The following is a 17,841-nucleotide window of genomic DNA, read 5'->3' on the forward strand; positions in this document are numbered from 1 at the left end:
CCCTCCCCACGCACATGTTTACTCTCCCGCTGTGGAGTGGAGGTAGTGGTAGGTGACTTTGACATTTGTAGCTGCTGGCGAGGCACTGTCTATAATCATAAAGACATTGGCAGCGGTAGAGTTTGGAGGGATTCTGGGGTCTGTGTCACATTAATAAGATAATGACGGATGTGTTTTAATTCATGATAAGTTCCGAGTGGTGTGGAGGTGTGGGAAATAATCAGTGGGTTTAAATCGGTTAGCCTGGTACTGTTGCTCTCTGGCTGTGTGAAACAACGCAATCAACAACCCGGGAGCAGAGCTGCCCGGTTTCTGAGTGTGTGCAGGTGAGTGACAATGGCATGTTTTGATTTACACGTTAACTTTAACTTAAAAGACAGTCCCGTTTTTCTCCAGACTGAACTCTGGAAAAGATCAGATCAGTGGGCTGATTTAACTTTTATGTCAGGCAGAATCAGTTGTTGTGTTTAGTTCAACTTTTCTGTCAGAGTTCACAGATATTTGTAAGTTTACAAGGTAAAATGTTCACGCCAGAAGTTGGATGCACCTTTTTAAAAGTGACATAAAAAAAAAAAAACTCCTATAAAAAATTGATGTGCTTAACTTTTATTTAAAACAGGGAGTCATGTGAGAATAAGTCTGTTCTTTAAGGAAAAGCACAAGAGAAATAATTCATCTGCTATATGGTATCAGGATATATATTAAGAAAATAAAGATAAAAATGAAAAGTAAAGCTATTTCATAAATACATTCCTTCAGATCTTGTTGTTTCTCGAGGAAAGTGACGGTTTAGCCTTTTCCTTTTTTGCGTCAGCTTTAAATTTGCTCCAAAGGATAAATTCACTAATTTTGTGCTTCTATTATACAGACTGGATGTTAATAAATCTTTATATTTTTTCTTTATCTAAAAAAAAACATAAACAATGAAATCTTTCAATGGGACAAAGAACGCATGTGTCTAATTTAGATTCTGTATTTGGATGTGTTCAAGTGTTCCTGCTATTGCTGCTGTTTTTTATGGATGTTTTTTTTTCTTTCCCATCCTCCTTCACCTGAACTTCCCTTCCTTTCATTCCCTCAGTGCTGACCTTTACCCCACATGAAGCAGCGCATGCTCTCCATGTCAGCTGTTACAGGCAGGCTGTTTACAGGACTCTCGCTGGGAAATGTAGCCTGCAGCCAGGTCCAGCTGTCATAGATAACACACTCATGTGTGTATGCATAGGACTTAGTCACCTAAAGTATACACGTGACCTCTGAGATTGTAATTACTTCTCTTATTCTTACTTCTGTTTGACTGAATTTACTGAATAATTTACTTAATATATGAAAGTAAGAACTTCAGTGTTGCTGTCCTGAGAGAGTGTCTGACCTCTGACCTTCAAATCAGCAACTTAAACAGTACACAGAGACAAACACGACTTAGTATTTCAGTTTTTCTTATAGTCATGATGTATTTTAACATGCTTTAAAGAGGAGTTTATTTTTTATGGGGATTCATTAAGTTTGGACATCAAAAGAATTGTGCTTTTTCCAATGCTTGGAGAAAGACAAATATTTAATAGTGATAATAGTGATCTTTTAAAAAATAGTCTTAAACATTAAGTATATGAACAGTTGCCCAATTAAAACATAATAATGGCTGAAAAAAGCAATTACTTAGTTGTTTTCTTAGTTGTTATAGTCATCATTTGCCCTGAAATGGCAAGTTAAAACAGTCTATCCCATTTTTAAAATCTAGAAATGTCTTTTTTTCCATATTTCTTTGGGGTCATTTAATCTCAAATCACCTTTTACTTGACCATATTTTCCAAAAAACAATTTAATGCTGGAAATTGAAAATTTTGCATTATGTATCACAATCCTTTATACCCTGATAGTGGCCTTTCCTGCCATTAAAAATTAGTCAGGATCTGTAATTTGGGAAAGTTACACTGAAAAATTGGGAAAAATCTAAAAAATAAAAAATAAAACATGAAAGCAGTCCTTTAAAAAAATGCAACAATGTTTCATATGAACCAAGAATTCATTTTTCATTCCGCTTAATGAATCTTAATTGATTTACTGCATTTATTTGCATGTTCAGAGAAGATTATGTCCTTACTTGTTGTCTTTTTAATGCGTCTTAATAAATTTTATTCTTAACATGAATTATCAGACTCATCCAGGACAAAGTGTATGTGGTTTTTGATAATTAAAATCCTCCACATATTTAACAAAATTATTCTCTCAGATAGACTTAATGTACCACCTGGAAACTCCAGAATGTAGTTCTATTGCGATTAGACTATCTACTGATATTTTTGTTTTTTATGGTCCGACATGTCATATTTGGTCAATCCAGCATGAAAGCTGAACAAAAATAGCATTTTATTTTTCATTTTTGTGACTAAGAATTTCCTATTTATAAAGTCCTTTACATATTTTATTTTCCATTATTCTCAAATACAACTATAGACCATTCAGACATTGTCATTAGTTGTCTTTTGCAGAGTTAAGTTTGTTTTATTAATGTATATTCAAATATGGGACTTCACTGAAGGCTTTCATTACAGTGTCAAGGTCAAGGTCAAGGTAACTTTATTTATAGCCATAGGCGAGGTAAATTTGCTTTACAGTAAAATGACAGCATTTGGCATCCCTTCAATGCCAGCAATAGAAACGAAAAGAAACGATGAAAACTTAAAAACTTAGGACACCAAGCTCTCATTCACTGCCGGTCGCTGTGTGTGCATGTGCCCAAGCAAGGCCTGAAAGATAGGCTTTACAAAAACTAGGATAGGAATTCACAGGCAATTATCATACATGTCCAAGATTTCCGGCAACTCAAAGATGGTTCATGATCAAGAAATGAGATGATTTGAGATGGAATGACCCTTTTGTGTTTTAGATGAAAATTACAGCTGCAGCTTTCAGCCACCAGGTGGTGACTGACACTAAACTATTTTTCACATTCATAGTTCAGACTCCAGTTTTTAAAGCACTTATAAAAAATCCATTCCAAGTGTCAAAAAGACGGTCGGCATACTGTTAACTTGGCTCACATTTGATGAAAAAATGTTTCTGTTCTTTTGAATTAGTTTTGACATCCGTCTTGTTCCTGTTGCAGTTTCATGAGGATGTCTGTGAATGCTGGAGTTTGCACTTTGGGGATTTATTCTGTGGATTCTGCTGCTGTGGAGGATAAATAGTAAGACAGTAATAATGCCCGTGAAAGGGGAAGAACTTCCTTCTGCAGCCGAGGAGGACGTGCCCACTGCACGCAGCCCTCATGCAGGCATGCATCCTCTGTCAACAGTTCCAGCTGCCTCACAACATGCTGAACATAACGTGCCTCAGGCTGCCAGTGCATCTGCGGGTCTTTATGGCAGAATAGTGGACTCTGATGCTCTGCAGGGCTCCACTGAGGCAAATTCAAAACAGCCAACGGTGCCGCCGACCACCCAGAAACCTTCTAAGAGCGTCCCACCAATGCTGAGCTCAGGACCTAAGGCGAGGGAGCGCCTGAAGTTTATTCTTGGAGCATCAGAGGATAACTCTTCGGACGAGGAACCTCTGGTCACGAAACCTCCAAGCGGTGCAGCTCAGCCACTGACCTCCACCATCAAATCTTCCCCTCCGCAAGCGCCTTCTGTAGTACCACAGCCCAGCTCAACGGTCATCAAGTAAGGGCTTTAAGTAAATGAATGTCAGCTATCTAGGTTGGGGCATGTTTTTACTGCTCTGTCATGTTATAAACAAGCAAGCCGTTCACTTACACCATTTATACACTCACACTATAATGAGGGAATAATGTAAACTGGATTGTTTTTTAGGTCTGGATGAACATTCAAAAAAAAAATTGGGCACACATTATCGCATCGGTAGCGCGCTCCTTCGTGCCCTGTCTCCACAAGCTGCACGAGCTGACCTGTGTTATTGTCACATGCCAAATATCTTGGCTCTATTAATGGAACAAGAGCCTCAGCCAATGACTTTGACAAGCGGTGGTGGCGTTAGTCGAGGTCAGAGCACAGCAAGCGCTTTGAAATTGTCAACAAATGTTAGTTTTCCTCTTGTTCCTCTGCGATATCGGTGAAGTGAGAATTACTTTCATACCAACGGGTGGTTTGTGATATCATGGAGGGTACGAGGATTCCTTCAGTGCACACAGGTAAGTAACTGGCTTGACACGAGTAGCTGAATTGACTTATGGTCTTTATTGTAATTTAAATATTCTTCTTTTTATTATTAATTTTCTTTCTTCCATTATTGGCTGTTTAAACAGTTTTTATTATAACTACTTACCAAAAGCATATTCGGGTTACGCTTATACACTATAATAAACATGGGCTTAAACTGCAGACCCTCAGCTTCACTTTGAGGGTATTCATATGCATATTAAACGAAGGGTTTAACTGTCAAAGATGTCTAATCTGTAGCCTCCTCTCTTTCGAAATTGGAAAATTACCTCAAAAGCGTGGCCGGTGCCTGCTATTTCCTCATTTTTCATAAAGGAACCAGTTAAAAGGTCAGTATTTGTTTTATTTTCTTTTTCCTTGAACCCACAACACGTGGTCAAAGGAACATTCAGTGCATGTAAAACATGCAAGAGAAAAGAGCGGGATCATTAAGCTACATTCTGACAAAATAAGGAGGCACTGGTGAACTCTGCAGGTTAAACATGACGGGAAGTCCAAAGGAAGACACCGGTGGTGGTGGTGGTGGAGGCTCACAGGATCCTTTCCATCCAGACGAATCAAGAAGACTCTCTAAAATGCATCCAAGTGATACTTATTCAAGTCTACTTTCAAAAGAAGACTTGAGCAAGCAGAGATGTAGAGACCCACCATAGGGTGGAAACCATACATCCGCCTGGTGAATAGAAAGGTCGGATTAATCTTTGCCAAATATCTTCAGTCTCTGGATGATTATTCCTTACACAGATTAATCAATATAAATATCAGAGGGATGTGGAAAAATACGGAAGCCAGAAAAATGCGGCTCAGGAAATAGAGCAAGTCATTTTCCAATTGGAAGGTCGGTGGTTCAGTCTCTGTCTCCTTTCAGCCCATGCGTGTCCCTGGGCGAGACACTGAACCCCAAATTAGAATCTATCCATCACCACTGGAGTGCGAATGTGAGTAATAAATAAGTAATAAATGAAATGTGTAAATAAGTGGCTATGAATGCCACTGAACTTCATGTTCACAGCACAGATAGGCAATGACCCAAAACATACCCTGAAGCCAACCCAGGAGTTTGAAGAGTAAACAAGCTGCAGCAAATCTCAAAATTAAAAACCGTTTCTTGATTAATGTTCTAGCCACTAGCTGACAAAGATTTTGTTATATTTGTTCAATTAGAGGACTGTTTTGTTTATTTTTGTTTATTTATCCATGTATTTATTGCATTAAAACAATAAATAAATGGATATTTATTAGACTGGCTGTAGCTTAACAGGTAGAGCAGTCAATGCTAAATATCTTTGGTTAAGTTATTCTCTGATGCGCGCACTGGGGCGTGAATGTGTATGAACGTTAGATAGAAAACACTTTAGCCTAGAAAAAATGCTACTAGAGCTCCATCGGTCTGGATTTATGCGTGTTAGTGGATATATTGTGGTTTACACGGCGAAGAAGAGAAAAGTGAGATGTTTCGAAGCGTCTTCCTATACTTTGTTGGACTATACTGCACTTAAAAACAAACAAACAAACAAACAAAATCACTCTGCTCGTGTCGTGCGCGACCGTTTTTAGCCTTTTGATGCCCAATAATAATCATTTCCAATAATAGATTTAGCGGAGCACTGCTGGCTTTGTTTCCAAAGAGCAGCCAGCGCTTTGGCTCAGGGGACTTTACTTGCAGATATGCGGCTGCACATGTGGGAGGGGAGAAGGGAGGAAGCGGGCAAGAGGAAGCACTTTGTGGAAGTCTCCTTTGTTTTGGTTTTAGGTTTTAAAAACTCTTTTTTTATCCTAGTAGTAACACAGCGCGATGTGTCATGGAGGGAAACGACTACCCGAGTATCAGCTTATTCCCATATCTCCACAGGTAAGTCCAATAATGCAGAGGGCTGCTGCAGTTTTCGGTAATGTGATACTTTGGTATGTGGAAACTAAACACAGAACTAGTAGTTACTTTGTGTTGAAACTAGTCCCGCTGCAGCAGCTTTTGTAGGCTCGTTTGTGAACAGGAAGGGCCGCTGTAGTTTAGGGGCTGTGCACAGCTTGCACGCATATAAGGAAACGGTAATAATCAAGCAGTCATTATTGCCGCAAGCCTGTCACAAGCGACAAGCCAGCGGTGTTTTAGCCCCACCGAGTTTTCTAGTAATCCCCAAATCGTGGTTATGATTAGATTATCACTGTTTGTGCAACGCAGTACGAAGCGTATCGGGTTAAACTAAACCCTCTTGTCCCGGAAAAAATGTCAGCAAGTGGTTGATACCGACATGGAAAGCGTTATCAGAAAGCAGCACAATAACAGACTGCATTTCCCTGAGTGAACAGGAGTGAAGTGTAAAGTTCACATATCAGCACAGGCGCACGAACTGCTGCTGCCCTGCAGCTTTACTGTGTGGCTTCACTGATGGGGCAAGGGCGTCTCTCCCTGGGGGTGGTTTAAAAAGAAACAGCGATACCCCGGACTGAACGGCACCCCGGCGGACAGATGACGATAATGATGGTATGTGCGTGAAATGTTCAAATGTTCTGGTGCTGTGCAGTCCAGTTATGTATTTCCAAACATGGGAAAAAGCTTCGCCTGTTTCTTATCGGTGCTCGCCGTGTGTTTGGTGGGATTCATGTGGTGTGATATCACTTAAAACAAGTACAGTTCAGTTGAACTTGTTTGCATTTATTTCATATTTAGTTGTAGTTGATTTATTATTGTTATGTGAAAAATGATATCAGAGAAAAACATTTCATTGCCCTTACACCACTACTGCATGGTAGTCTGTACCATGCCGGTCCACGGCTGTACTTGTTAAAAATGACTCATATATACATATACTGTTCGAAAACAACTTAACTGTTCTCTTAACTCTCATTTTTGCAGCCGGGCCTCAAAAGATTGATGATTTTGGTTTCCACTGACCCTTAAGACATTTTGTTTTCAACAAATTACACAATGTATGTCAGCTAAGATTGTCAAAAGCCAGTGTTTAAGTGTGTTTGACTATTTATTTATGAATGATTTATTATTTTGGGTCATGATTATTCTGAGTCATTACCTCCAGCGGAACATCTACGCTGCTCTGACATGTGAGACGGTGCACTGCCAAAATCAAAACGCCAAATAAAGGGCAGTTTTTAGAAGAATGGCGCTTAATCTCTGCAGTATTCTTTCTGACTGTAGTCATCTGGGGTGTTCACTACTGTTCGTGGGGAAAAAAGAAAAAAACAAAAACATTTTAAGCACACACATTCTAACACATCACTGTAGTTTCTCAGTCATCCAAGCAATAGGAATTCTTTAAGTGCGTGAAAATTTTTCATTTCTTATCCAAAAGATTTCTTCAGTTCTAAAAGCAAAATGTAGAGAGTCACAGTTATACCTGCGGTATAGAGAGTTAATACCAAGGTTCACTGAAGCTGTAAGCAGGTGTTGGCTGAATGTCTTGCACACATTTCATGTGGGTTTTTTTTGTTTTTCACCTCAAATCTGGTACATTGCATATATGCACTAATGCTGGTTATATATGCTGTGTGTATATAACAAGTAGGAAATTGGACTAAAGGTAAAGTGTCCATGATTACACCACGATGACAACACATGTACATTTATTGGCTTAACTGTGGTGAACATCTGATAAAAGGGGCCGCCAAGAGTGGTAGATTCAATGCCATACCTGCAGCGTTCAGGTTATATTGTTCTGAGTTTAGTGTGCAGACTCTTGGATTTAAGGGTTTAAAAACTGGGCTGCTCCACAGCCTGCCTGACTGATTCTAGCCTTTGGGTTTTGATTTTCAGTTTAAATTCAGTTGCTTGTTGTCTTTATGCAGTTCTCTGTGCTATTTTTATTTTTAATTTTTTTCTGCTTGGGTGTGACATTGTTGAGGAGGATATGCAGAAGACCACTTCCTGGGTGATTCTTCTGATTCTTTTTCACTGTGGGTTTGTTTGGGTCAAGACTAACTGTGAACTTTCCAATGCAGGCCTAGCATGTCTGGTCCTCACTTGGTGAAAAAAGGACGCGAACACAGAAAGATGGATCTACACAGGGACTTTACCGTGGCCTCTCCTGCTGAGTTTGTCACAAGATTCGGTGGCAGCCGTGTTATAGAAAAAGTAAGAACAAAGCCCTTCTTGAAATTTCTAATTTATCTACATTTTTCTGAGCGATATTTATGTTGGGTCCTCTTACAGGTGCTGATCGCTAATAATGGCATCGCTGCAGTCAAATGTATGCGCTCTATCCGCCGCTGGTCCTATGAAATGTTTCGCAATGAGAGGACCATCCGCTTTGTTGTCATGGTAACCCCTGAAGACTTAAAAGCTAATGCAGGTAATTGTTATCAGTCATCACCTAAAACTTATGTGATGAAAGTAGAAATGCTTTTCTTACTGTGAGTCAGCTCTGAGCCTTGCTGCCTGTTTCGCCGCAGAATACATTAAAATGGCCGACCACTATGTGCCTGTACCCGGTGGCACTAACAATAACAACTACGCCAACGTGGAGCTGATAGTTGACATTGCAAAAAGGATTCAAGTGGAGGTGCTGCTCACCGTTTATTTACACAGCAGTTCTTTTTAGCACGGGCCCTCCGTGCTGTATTCAGTTGTTACTTTCTCTGCCTGTTAATAAACAACAATCTGTTTCTGTGCACATTCCTCTTTACAGGCTGTCTGGGCTGGTTGGGGTCATGCATCTGAAAATCCCAAACTGCCTGAGCTCCTGAGCAAAGCGGGCATTTCATTTTTGGGTAAAAGAGCAGTTTCTTTCATTTTATTACTTTCATTTAGTTAGAAAGCTCGGTGCTGCTTCTCATGATGAATTGACCTCCGCCGTTTCTCTCAGGGCCATCCAGTAAAGCCATGTGGGCTTTGGGGGATAAAGTGGCTTCTTCCATTGTGGCCCAGAGTGCCGACATTCCCACACTACCATGGAGTGGATCAGGTGATGCATTTCCTCTCTGCACTATCCCCGTTATGAAGTGAAGAATTAGTTAATGAAATTAGCAACTTTTCACAAAGCAGCTCTAAGCTGGTGTGAGAAGGTTATCACTGTGCTCTATGCAGTCCTGTGAAAGCTACGTACACCTTTACTGCTTCCATAGAAATTAAGAGGGTAAGTAGCAGCCAGGCGGTGCTAATCAAATTTGCTTGATTAACTGGTCATCAGCAGATATGAGCACTTTTATAAAAGCAGAAGTTCAGCAACACAATGCGGAGGAGTAAAGAGATCAGCAATGATCTCAGACAAGCGATTGTTGTTGCCCATAAGTCTGAGAGTGGTTCTAAATCAGTTTTCACACAAGTTAAAGTCCATCATTTTACAGTGATTAATCACAAGTGGAAAACATTCAAAACATTTTTCAATCTTCCGTGGAGTAGACAGAAATTTGATTACGCACCAGATTGAGGTGTAGATGCACAAACTCCACAGGCCTCAGCTGGCATGTTAAATGTGACAACTGTAAAGGACAGTGGTGGCACAGACCTGTGCACATTGCAGTCACTCAGTCTGTCATGAACTCCTTTGTATACCAGAGTCAGATGTGAGGCCATCAGCCTGACAGCTGAAGCTTGGCCAAAACTGCATTATGCAACAGGACAATGATCCCAAGCCCAGCAGCAAGTGTACAACAGAATGACTGAAGAAGTAAAGAATCAAGGTGTTGCAATGACCCAGTCAAAGTCCAGACCTTAGCTCAACTGATATACTGTGGCGGGTCCTTAAAAGAAACATTTGAATGAATGCCCACAAACCTCAAAGAACAGATTGTAAAAAAACAACAAAAAAACCCCCATTGGGTCGCATGACTGTTACAAGCATTAAACTTGTAATGTGTAATAGGATATACTGTGCTATTTTGCACATGGCATAGACTCCATTATGTAGTACATACTCAGTTCCACATCTGGGACCATTTTGTTCTTACTTAGTGTGTGCTTGTGCTCCAGATCTGAGACTGGACTGGGCTGAAGAGGACCAAAGAGAGGGCAATGTCATCAATGTTCCTCCAGAGGTCTATAAACAGGGATGTGTTCACGATGTAGACGAGGGGATAGCAGTAAGTATAGTAACAAATCAATGATATTAATATCTACAAATGTTTTTTTTTTTTAATCAAAATTAATCTCTTTAGTATATACTTTCAGTTATAAGTTGTGTCTGGTGTGTATCTTTCTTTTCTCTTCAGGAAGCTGAGAAAATTGGTTATCCAGTTGTAATCAAGGCCTCTGAGGGTGGAGGTGGAAAGGGTATCCGGAAAGTTGAGAGCTCTGATGATTTCCCGGGTTTCTTTAGACAGGTTTGTGCAGTTATGTTTTACAAACTAATGTCTAATTTACCCCAGATCTTTTACATTTTCTAGTTAGCTGGGATGTCCACGCTTAGTTGTTAATTTTTAAGAGTCACAAAATAAAATAAAATGGCACAGTACTCAGTTTGATAGACTTCCAGATTACAGCTCTATACTGGATAGGCTGTGATTGTAGAGGAACAAGAAGACTTTACACTTGATATATTATTCTGAGTGCAGGTACAGACGGAGGTGCCCGGCTCACCCATCTTCATCATGCAGCTGGCTCAGCATGCGAGACACCTGGAGGTCCAGATACTGGCGGACATGTATGGAAATGCCATCTCTCTGTTTGGACGAGACTGCTCCATCCAGAGGAGGCACCAGAAGATCATTGAGGAAGCTCCTGCCACCATAGCTCCCGTTTCAACATTAGAGCAAATGGAGCGGGTAAGTTTATGCCCTTGTATTCTATCGCTAACACCCTAATGTCTGCTCTTTGATACATATTGTCTCCTCTTTCTTTCTTTGTGGCCTAGTGTGCTGTGCGACTGGCCAAGATCGTAGGCTATGTGAGTGCAGGTACTGTGGAGTATCTCTACTCTGAAGATGGAAGTTTCCATTTTCTGGAGCTGAATCCTCGCCTGCAGGTGGAACATCCTTGTACAGAGATGATCGCAGATGTAAACTTGCCAGCTGCTCAACTTCAGGTAAACCTCGGTTCGGAGGCTCAAACACATAATTATACCCAAGGAACAAAATAAGTCATTAGTTCTTATTGATCCTATAGGTGCTGATCAGATTCTCCCATCTAAATATCTGCTTAATCTCTGACAGATTGCGATGGGCATCCCCCTTCACAGAATTAAGGACATACGTGTGCTTTATGGAGAAAGTCCCTGGGGTGACACCATTATTAACTTTGAGTCTCCAGATTGCGTTCCTCGTCCGAGAGGCCACGTCATAGCTGCACGGATCACCAGTGAGAACCCAGATGAGGTGGACTTGAGCTTCATTAACCAGGAGACGTAACACTGTGTTATGTACTGTTCATGTTTTTTAAACCACTGATTCACACTCACTCACTCACAGGGGTTCAAGCCCAGTTCAGGCACCGTGCAGGAGCTGAACTTCCGCAGCAGTAAGAACGTCTGGGGTTATTTCAGTGTGGGCGCGACTGGTGGCCTACATGAATTTGCAGATTCCCAGTTTGGACACTGTTTTTCATGGGGCGAGAACCGTGAAGAAGCCATTTCGTAAGCTCCTTTATTTTATTTTTTTCCTATTATCAGCTATTTGTAGGTAGGCTGTGCGGCAATGGCCAGTAACACAGTATCTGCAACTGCCCATGATGTTATAAAGCGGTACTCTGTTAGAAGATGCAACATGCTTTTGCCACCAGTGCAATTGTCTTAAATTTGTCAGCCTTAACTGGTGTTAGATTGTTAGTGTCTGTCACAGACAGTGTATGTATTTGGGTTTCACATTTTCTGTATTTTCCAGAAACATGGTGGTGGCTATGAAAGAGCTGTCCATCAGAGGTGACTTTCGGACGACGGTGGAATACCTCATTAAGTTACTTGAAACCGAAAGCTTCAGAAACAATGACATTGATACTGGATGGCTGGATCATCTCATTGCAGAGAAAGTGCAGGTAAGAGACTGAAGACAGATATGCACCATTAAACTTGTGTAGAATTCCTTTAATTCACAAAGCCACGTGTTCTTTCTGCAGGCAGAGAGACCAAATACCCTGCTTGGTGTTGTCTGTGGGGCTTTGCTTGTTGCAGATGCTATCTTCAGAAAGAGCATGTCTGACTATCTACATTCCCTGGAAAGGTCAGTAGGCACTTGTCGTTAATGTTTCACTGCAGCACTCTTCCTGTGTGTTCATGTAATTGACTTTTATAAACATTATCTGCTGCATCTGTAGAGGTCAGGTACTGCCTGCAAACAGTCTGCTCAACTCTGTCAATGTGGACCTAATATATGAAGGAGTCAAATTCTGTCTGAAGGTATCTGCTTTATTCCTTTCCTGTTTTGTTTTTTGTTTTTTTAAATTCAGCCTCTTACCTTTTTTAATGAATAAATTATCACCGCTGTTTCCTGCAGGTGGCTCGCCAGTCCCCAACAACGTATGTCGTTATTATGAATGGCTCGCACATCGAAATAGACGTCCACCGTTTGAACGATGGCGGCCTCCTGCTGTGCTACAATGGTAGCAGCCACATCACCTACATGAAGGAAGAAGTGGACAGGCAAGGCTACCACTGCGGGTTTTTGGGGGTTTTTTTCAGTTTGGTTATTTACTTCTGGTTTAACTGATTACTCATTACTCAGCTTTATTTTAACCTTTCAGGTTTCGGATCACCGTTGGCAACAAGACCTGTGTTTTTGAGAAGGAGAATGACCCCACAGTCCTACGCTCGCCCTCTGCTGGCAAACTGCTGCAATACATGGTTGAGGATGGAGGTCATATTTTTGCTGGGGAAACTTATGCAGAGATTGAGGTAACAGAGTGTACAGGGAATAGGATTTTGTGATTTGTGCCATTTCTGCCGGTTCGTTTTGCTTCACTTGTCCTTATTATTCAGGTGATGAAGATGGTGATGACGTTGACTGCGCAGCAGTCTGGCTGTATCCACTTTGTCAAACGACCGGGAGCAGTTCTGGAGCCTGGCTGTGTGGTGGCACGTATGGATCTGGACGATCCCAGCAGTATACACAGGGTGGGTTATCCAAGAGCACATCAAAATCTTCATTTCTAATTTTTTGCAAAAACTTCTAGCATTACTTTGGTGTTCTGTTTACATATTTGGTCTGTATCTATTCATTTTCTTTTCTTTTACTTCAGTGTAAGTTCTTCCTGTTATTGAAATTGCTGTCAAAACTTCCTCTCATTTTCTTTCCTCTTCCTTCACAGGTGGAACTCAACACGGCGGTGCTACCGCCTCAGCAGCCACTTCCCATGGCTGGGGAAAAGCTTCACCAGGTGTTCCACAGTGTTCTTGAAAACCTGGTTAATGTCATGGATGGATACTGCCTCGAAGAACCCTACTTTAGCACCAAGGTATATATCAGCCCTTCTGCCACTGCAGATTTCTCATTACAATACACAAAAGCGTTTTATTGATGTTTACGAGCATGTTTGCATGTAAACCTGCAGCTGAAAGAGTGGGTTGCTACCCTGATGAAGACTCTAAGGGACCCCACACTGCCGCTTTTGGAACTTCAAGATATCATGACCAGCATAGCCGGCCGTATTCCAGCTACTGTTGAGAAAGATATCCGCAAAGTCATGGCTCAGTACGCGAGCAACATCACCTCCGTCCTCTGCCAGTTCCCCAGTCAAAGGGTAAAATGCTATGCAAAGGGTGCTTGTGAGCTTTTTAAATAAATCGCTTTTACCAGTGTGATAAGATGACGTTTGGCTTATCTGATTCCAGATTGCAAACATTTTAGACAGCCATGCAGCAACCTTGCAGAGGAAAGCTGACCGAGAGGTTTTCTTCATGAACACTCAGAGCATTGTACAGCTGGTGCAGAGGTCTTTTTTTTTTTTTTTTCCCATTTGGTCAGATGCATATTGTGTAGTGGTGGTAGTAGCAGTAATATCTTTGAATTATGTTACTGTTGTAATTGTTGACAAATCTGAATTTTTTCTGTTCAGATATCGGAGTGGAATCCGTGGCTACATGAAATCTGTGGTTCTTGATCTGTTGAAGCGCTACCTGCAGGTAGAGATGCAGTTTCAGCAAGGTAACATCAGCACCCCTTCAGGTTTTATGTCACTTCTTCTTTATTGCAATTGCAGTTCTGTTATGATAGAAACACCTTTTTTTTTTTGGCCCTTAACAGCTCACTATGATAAGTGTGTCATCAACCTGAGAGAGAAGCACAAACCTGACATGAGTCCTGTGCTCGACTACATCTTCTCTCATGCTCAAGTATCCAAGAAGAACGTCCTGGTCACAATACTCATTGTAAGGCTCTCATTGTTTTTCACTGAAGCAAACCTGATAACTGTTTATCCTACACAAAGTCACGTGGACGGACAGTGATGGAGGTTTGTCTTTAACTTTGTGTAGGATCAGCTGTGTGGACGGGATCCCACTCTGGCAGATGAGCTCATGGCTATTTTGAATGAACTCACACAGCTTAGCAAGATGGAGAACTCAAAGGTAGCCTTGAGAGCTAGACAGGTAAGAGAGCTTGCATTGAGTTTTGCTATTTATTTTTAATATAGTAAACCTTCTAGAGAGAGAGAGAAGCAAAAACTGTAGGAATGTCCAAATCAACAATCTGTCTCATTCTTAAAAAGAAGGTCTGCACTGACCAGCCCAGCAACACCAAAAGGTCTGAAAGACCACAGAAGAAAAATAAATTGGATGATGACAGTTTTTTTTTTTTTTGTTTTTTTTTCTGTGGTTAAGAAAATAATGTTTCAACATCTAAAAAAAACTCAAGAACAACAAGGTGCAAACTGCTGGTTACACTCAGGAACACAAAGGCCAGATTGGAATTTGCCAGAAAAGATCTTACAGATGCTGCACCTCTGTGGCAGAAAATTCTTTGAACAGATGAAACCAGAATGAACTTGTACCAGACTGATGGGAAAAGGAAAAATATGGAGGAGGATCCAAAGCATTATCTGTAAACATGGTGGAGACAAAGCTATCGCATGGGCATGTATGGCTTCCAGTGCAACTGGGTCTCTAGTGTTTATTGATGATGTGACTGCTGATAGACACGGCAGGATGAATTCGTAAGTGTACAGGCCTGTACTCTCTGCAAACTGGTAATGATCCAAAGCGTACTGCAAACACAACCCAAGAGTTTGTCAAAGGCAAATAAATGGGATATTCTTCCTTGGGAAATCTTTCATTGGCCAAGTCTGTCACCTGATCTCAACCCAACAAAGCAGCTTTTCAGTTATTAAGCTGAAGGTGTCTGTGGTATAAGCCTGGCAGAGCATTTTAAGGGAGGAAACAAAGCCTTTTGTGATGTTCATCAGTTCTAGACTTTCAGGCAGCCACTGACCTCTAAGGATTTTCATCCAAGGATTAAAAACAGTTCTTATATATGAAATTATGTTAGTTTGTCCAGTTATTTTGAGCCTCTAAAAAATGGTGGACTGTGCAGAAAAACGACTATATTACTAAATAATTTTTGTGAAATCTGTAGAATTAAAGCTGAAAGTTGTCACTTCAATCGGGTCAAGATTTTTTGATTTGAAATCCACTGTGGTGATTGACAGAAGCAAAACTACATGATTCTGTCTTTGTCCAACAAATTACAGATCTAACTGCATATGTTTTGTTGAAGTTTGAATAATCATGCATCTGCTTTAAAGTTATTTTATTTGACTATGTTGTTATAGTATTTGCGAATATCTCATAGGTCCTGATTGCTTCTCATTTACCATCATATGAACTGAGACACAACCAGGTGGAGTCCATCTTCCTGTCAGCCATTGATATGTATGGTCACCAGTTCTGTCCAGAGAATTTGAAGGTTGGCTTTGTGTTTTGTATTTTAAAAAACGTTTTTGTTACATCACTTTAGAGCAGTACATTTATATCGTGAATAATATATATATTTTTTTATTTGCCACAGAAACTCATTCTCTCTGAAACCTCCATTTTTGACGTTTTGCCCAACTTCTTCTATCACTCCAATCAAGTTGTATGCATGGCTGCTTTGGAGGTATGGTTAGTGCATTCACACTGACATTTTCTGTCTTATGCATTTTTGTTAAATAGTCATTCTGTTGTTCTGTCTTGACTTTCAGGTGTACGTCCGCAGAGGTTACATCGCCTACGAGCTGAACAGCATCCAGCATCACCAGCTGCAGGATGGAACATGCGCTGTAGACTTTCAGTTTATGTTGCCATCATCACATCCAAACAGGTGACACTTTTCCTTCAGACCGAGCACGAATCAAATGATGTTCTCAAATTTCTGAGTCACGAATGAGTCACTACCACCTCCAAATTTGACCACATATTTCCTCTTTGTAGCATCCGAGGCTGTAAGCTTTCTCTTTCTCTGTGGAGATCGTTCACTTGTATTGATGGGGATTCTTTAAAGAGACTTTTCATATGAAATCCAGGCCTTAAAAACATAATTTAGGTGTCCTCTCTCCAATGGTGGCCTGATCGATCAATCCAGAAAAGAAATGTTCACCTGTCCCCATGGGGTACAGGTGCAGTGCCACCCTGGTGCTGTGAAGTAACATATGGCTAACCCTGAATGCAGTTTTGCCATACTTGACTTTGATGTGAATGTGCTTAGTCTCTTTAAAATTGCTTCAGTCTAATCATATTACCAGACGTAGTAGACATACAGTTTGATCATGCACTGCTAATATTCACCTGTTAATCATCTTATTTCAGAGGGAGCAGCCCTACTCTGAACAGGTAGAGTAAAGCTCCTCCCAAACAACCAAACCACCGTATCGTCTGTTTGTCTCACAGCAATGCATGCTGGATGCACCATGTTGCTTTTTCCTTCTGTCCAGATACATTTGCTTAAGGACTGATTTGTCCTTTTAAATTCACTTTTATGCTGAACTGGCCCATCTGATTTTTTTTTTCTGCTTCTTTCAACGTGTAAAGCATAGCTGGGCTTTTTAAGAGGCACATTTTCAGCTTTTTTTCCATGTTCCTCTTAAAAATCTCAGGCCTGAAATGACATTAATTGCTACCTAATGGCCAGCCTGCATTCTCCAACTTTTCATTTGCAAATCTAAAACCCGATATAGTAACAGTTGCTCTGGATTACAACAGCTCATAATCCCTTTCAGCTCACTTCCTGGTGGGGAATCGGCTTTGAACTGAGCCGGACTTGAGTCATGCATCTACTGACATCATTTGGACTTTAGCTGATGACTTGACTTGGCGATCCTCCCTACACTCCGAGATAAAAATACATTATTTAGCTAATCAGCCAGACAGCAGATAATCGGGCCACGTAAGCAGGAGACAAAGGTGCATGCACATAAGCACATAATAAAATTCAGGCAGTAAAACATTTTGGTAATCAGAATTACAATGTCTATATTCCATAATTTAAATGAGCGAGTATTGTGCAAAAGTCTTGAGCCACCCCTTGTTTTGTCATATTTTGTTTCCAAGGAGCCAGACTTAATTTTATTTTGCTTTTTTCTTTTTCTTTTCCAAAGTGCTCTTGGTCAACAGTTATTCTGGCTTTCTGGAGGACTTTCAAAGTTTTTCTTTGAAATTGGCTGCTTCTTCACTTATTTTCAGTTCAATCCTAATATCTGATTATTTTCAAAGGTGATTGCCAAAGGAGCTATTAGCTGAAAACTTGGCACATCTTGCCATGCTATGCAGTGTGTCCTTAAAAAGAAAAAAGAAAAGAGGAAACTGGA

The 17,841-nt window shown here is 40.7% G+C and overlaps 1 protein-coding gene across 4 annotated transcripts in view; it reads left to right on the forward strand.

Annotated features, from left to right (window-relative positions):
* The window catches only part of acacb (acetyl-CoA carboxylase beta), a 27,937-nt gene continuing 10,096 nt past the window's right edge, over positions 1 to 17,841 (forward strand). The window contains exons 1-30 of one of the 4 annotated variants that reach the window (XM_019365909.2): positions 1 to 326; positions 3,110 to 3,665; positions 5,962 to 6,033; positions 8,139 to 8,271; positions 8,350 to 8,488; positions 8,589 to 8,698; positions 8,825 to 8,906; positions 9,002 to 9,100; positions 10,108 to 10,217; positions 10,347 to 10,457; positions 10,689 to 10,898; positions 10,988 to 11,158; positions 11,286 to 11,447; positions 11,541 to 11,704; positions 11,952 to 12,102; positions 12,184 to 12,287; positions 12,382 to 12,463; positions 12,561 to 12,706; positions 12,808 to 12,958; positions 13,043 to 13,177; positions 13,372 to 13,518; positions 13,615 to 13,803; positions 13,895 to 13,995; positions 14,119 to 14,207; positions 14,307 to 14,431; positions 14,537 to 14,650; positions 15,849 to 15,962; positions 16,065 to 16,154; positions 16,240 to 16,358; positions 16,844 to 16,867. In XM_019365909.2, the coding sequence (XP_019221454.1) occupies positions 3,130 to 3,665; positions 5,962 to 6,033; positions 8,139 to 8,271; positions 8,350 to 8,488; positions 8,589 to 8,698; positions 8,825 to 8,906; positions 9,002 to 9,100; positions 10,108 to 10,217; positions 10,347 to 10,457; positions 10,689 to 10,898; positions 10,988 to 11,158; positions 11,286 to 11,447; positions 11,541 to 11,704; positions 11,952 to 12,102; positions 12,184 to 12,287; positions 12,382 to 12,463; positions 12,561 to 12,706; positions 12,808 to 12,958; positions 13,043 to 13,177; positions 13,372 to 13,518; positions 13,615 to 13,803; positions 13,895 to 13,995; positions 14,119 to 14,207; positions 14,307 to 14,431; positions 14,537 to 14,650; positions 15,849 to 15,962; positions 16,065 to 16,154; positions 16,240 to 16,358; positions 16,844 to 16,867 (3,980 nt within the window). In that variant the 5' untranslated portion in view covers positions 1 to 326; positions 3,110 to 3,129. Of the gene's footprint in view, positions 327 to 3,109; positions 3,666 to 5,961; positions 6,034 to 6,527; positions 6,667 to 8,138; positions 8,272 to 8,349; positions 8,489 to 8,588; positions 8,699 to 8,824; positions 8,907 to 9,001; positions 9,101 to 10,107; positions 10,218 to 10,346; positions 10,458 to 10,688; positions 10,899 to 10,987; positions 11,159 to 11,285; positions 11,448 to 11,540; positions 11,705 to 11,951; positions 12,103 to 12,183; positions 12,288 to 12,381; positions 12,464 to 12,560; positions 12,707 to 12,807; positions 12,959 to 13,042; positions 13,178 to 13,371; positions 13,519 to 13,614; positions 13,804 to 13,894; positions 13,996 to 14,118; positions 14,208 to 14,306; positions 14,432 to 14,536; positions 14,651 to 15,848; positions 15,963 to 16,064; positions 16,155 to 16,239; positions 16,359 to 16,843; positions 16,868 to 17,841 lie in introns of those variants that run through there. The other 3 variants (XM_019365911.2, XM_019365910.2, XM_013275348.3) reach the window with 3 other exon arrangements.

The sequence above is a fragment of the Oreochromis niloticus genome, linkage group LG12, assembly GCF_001858045.2.
Source record: "Oreochromis niloticus isolate F11D_XX linkage group LG12, O_niloticus_UMD_NMBU, whole genome shotgun sequence".
NCBI lineage: Eukaryota > Metazoa > Chordata > Actinopteri > Cichliformes > Cichlidae > Oreochromis > Oreochromis niloticus.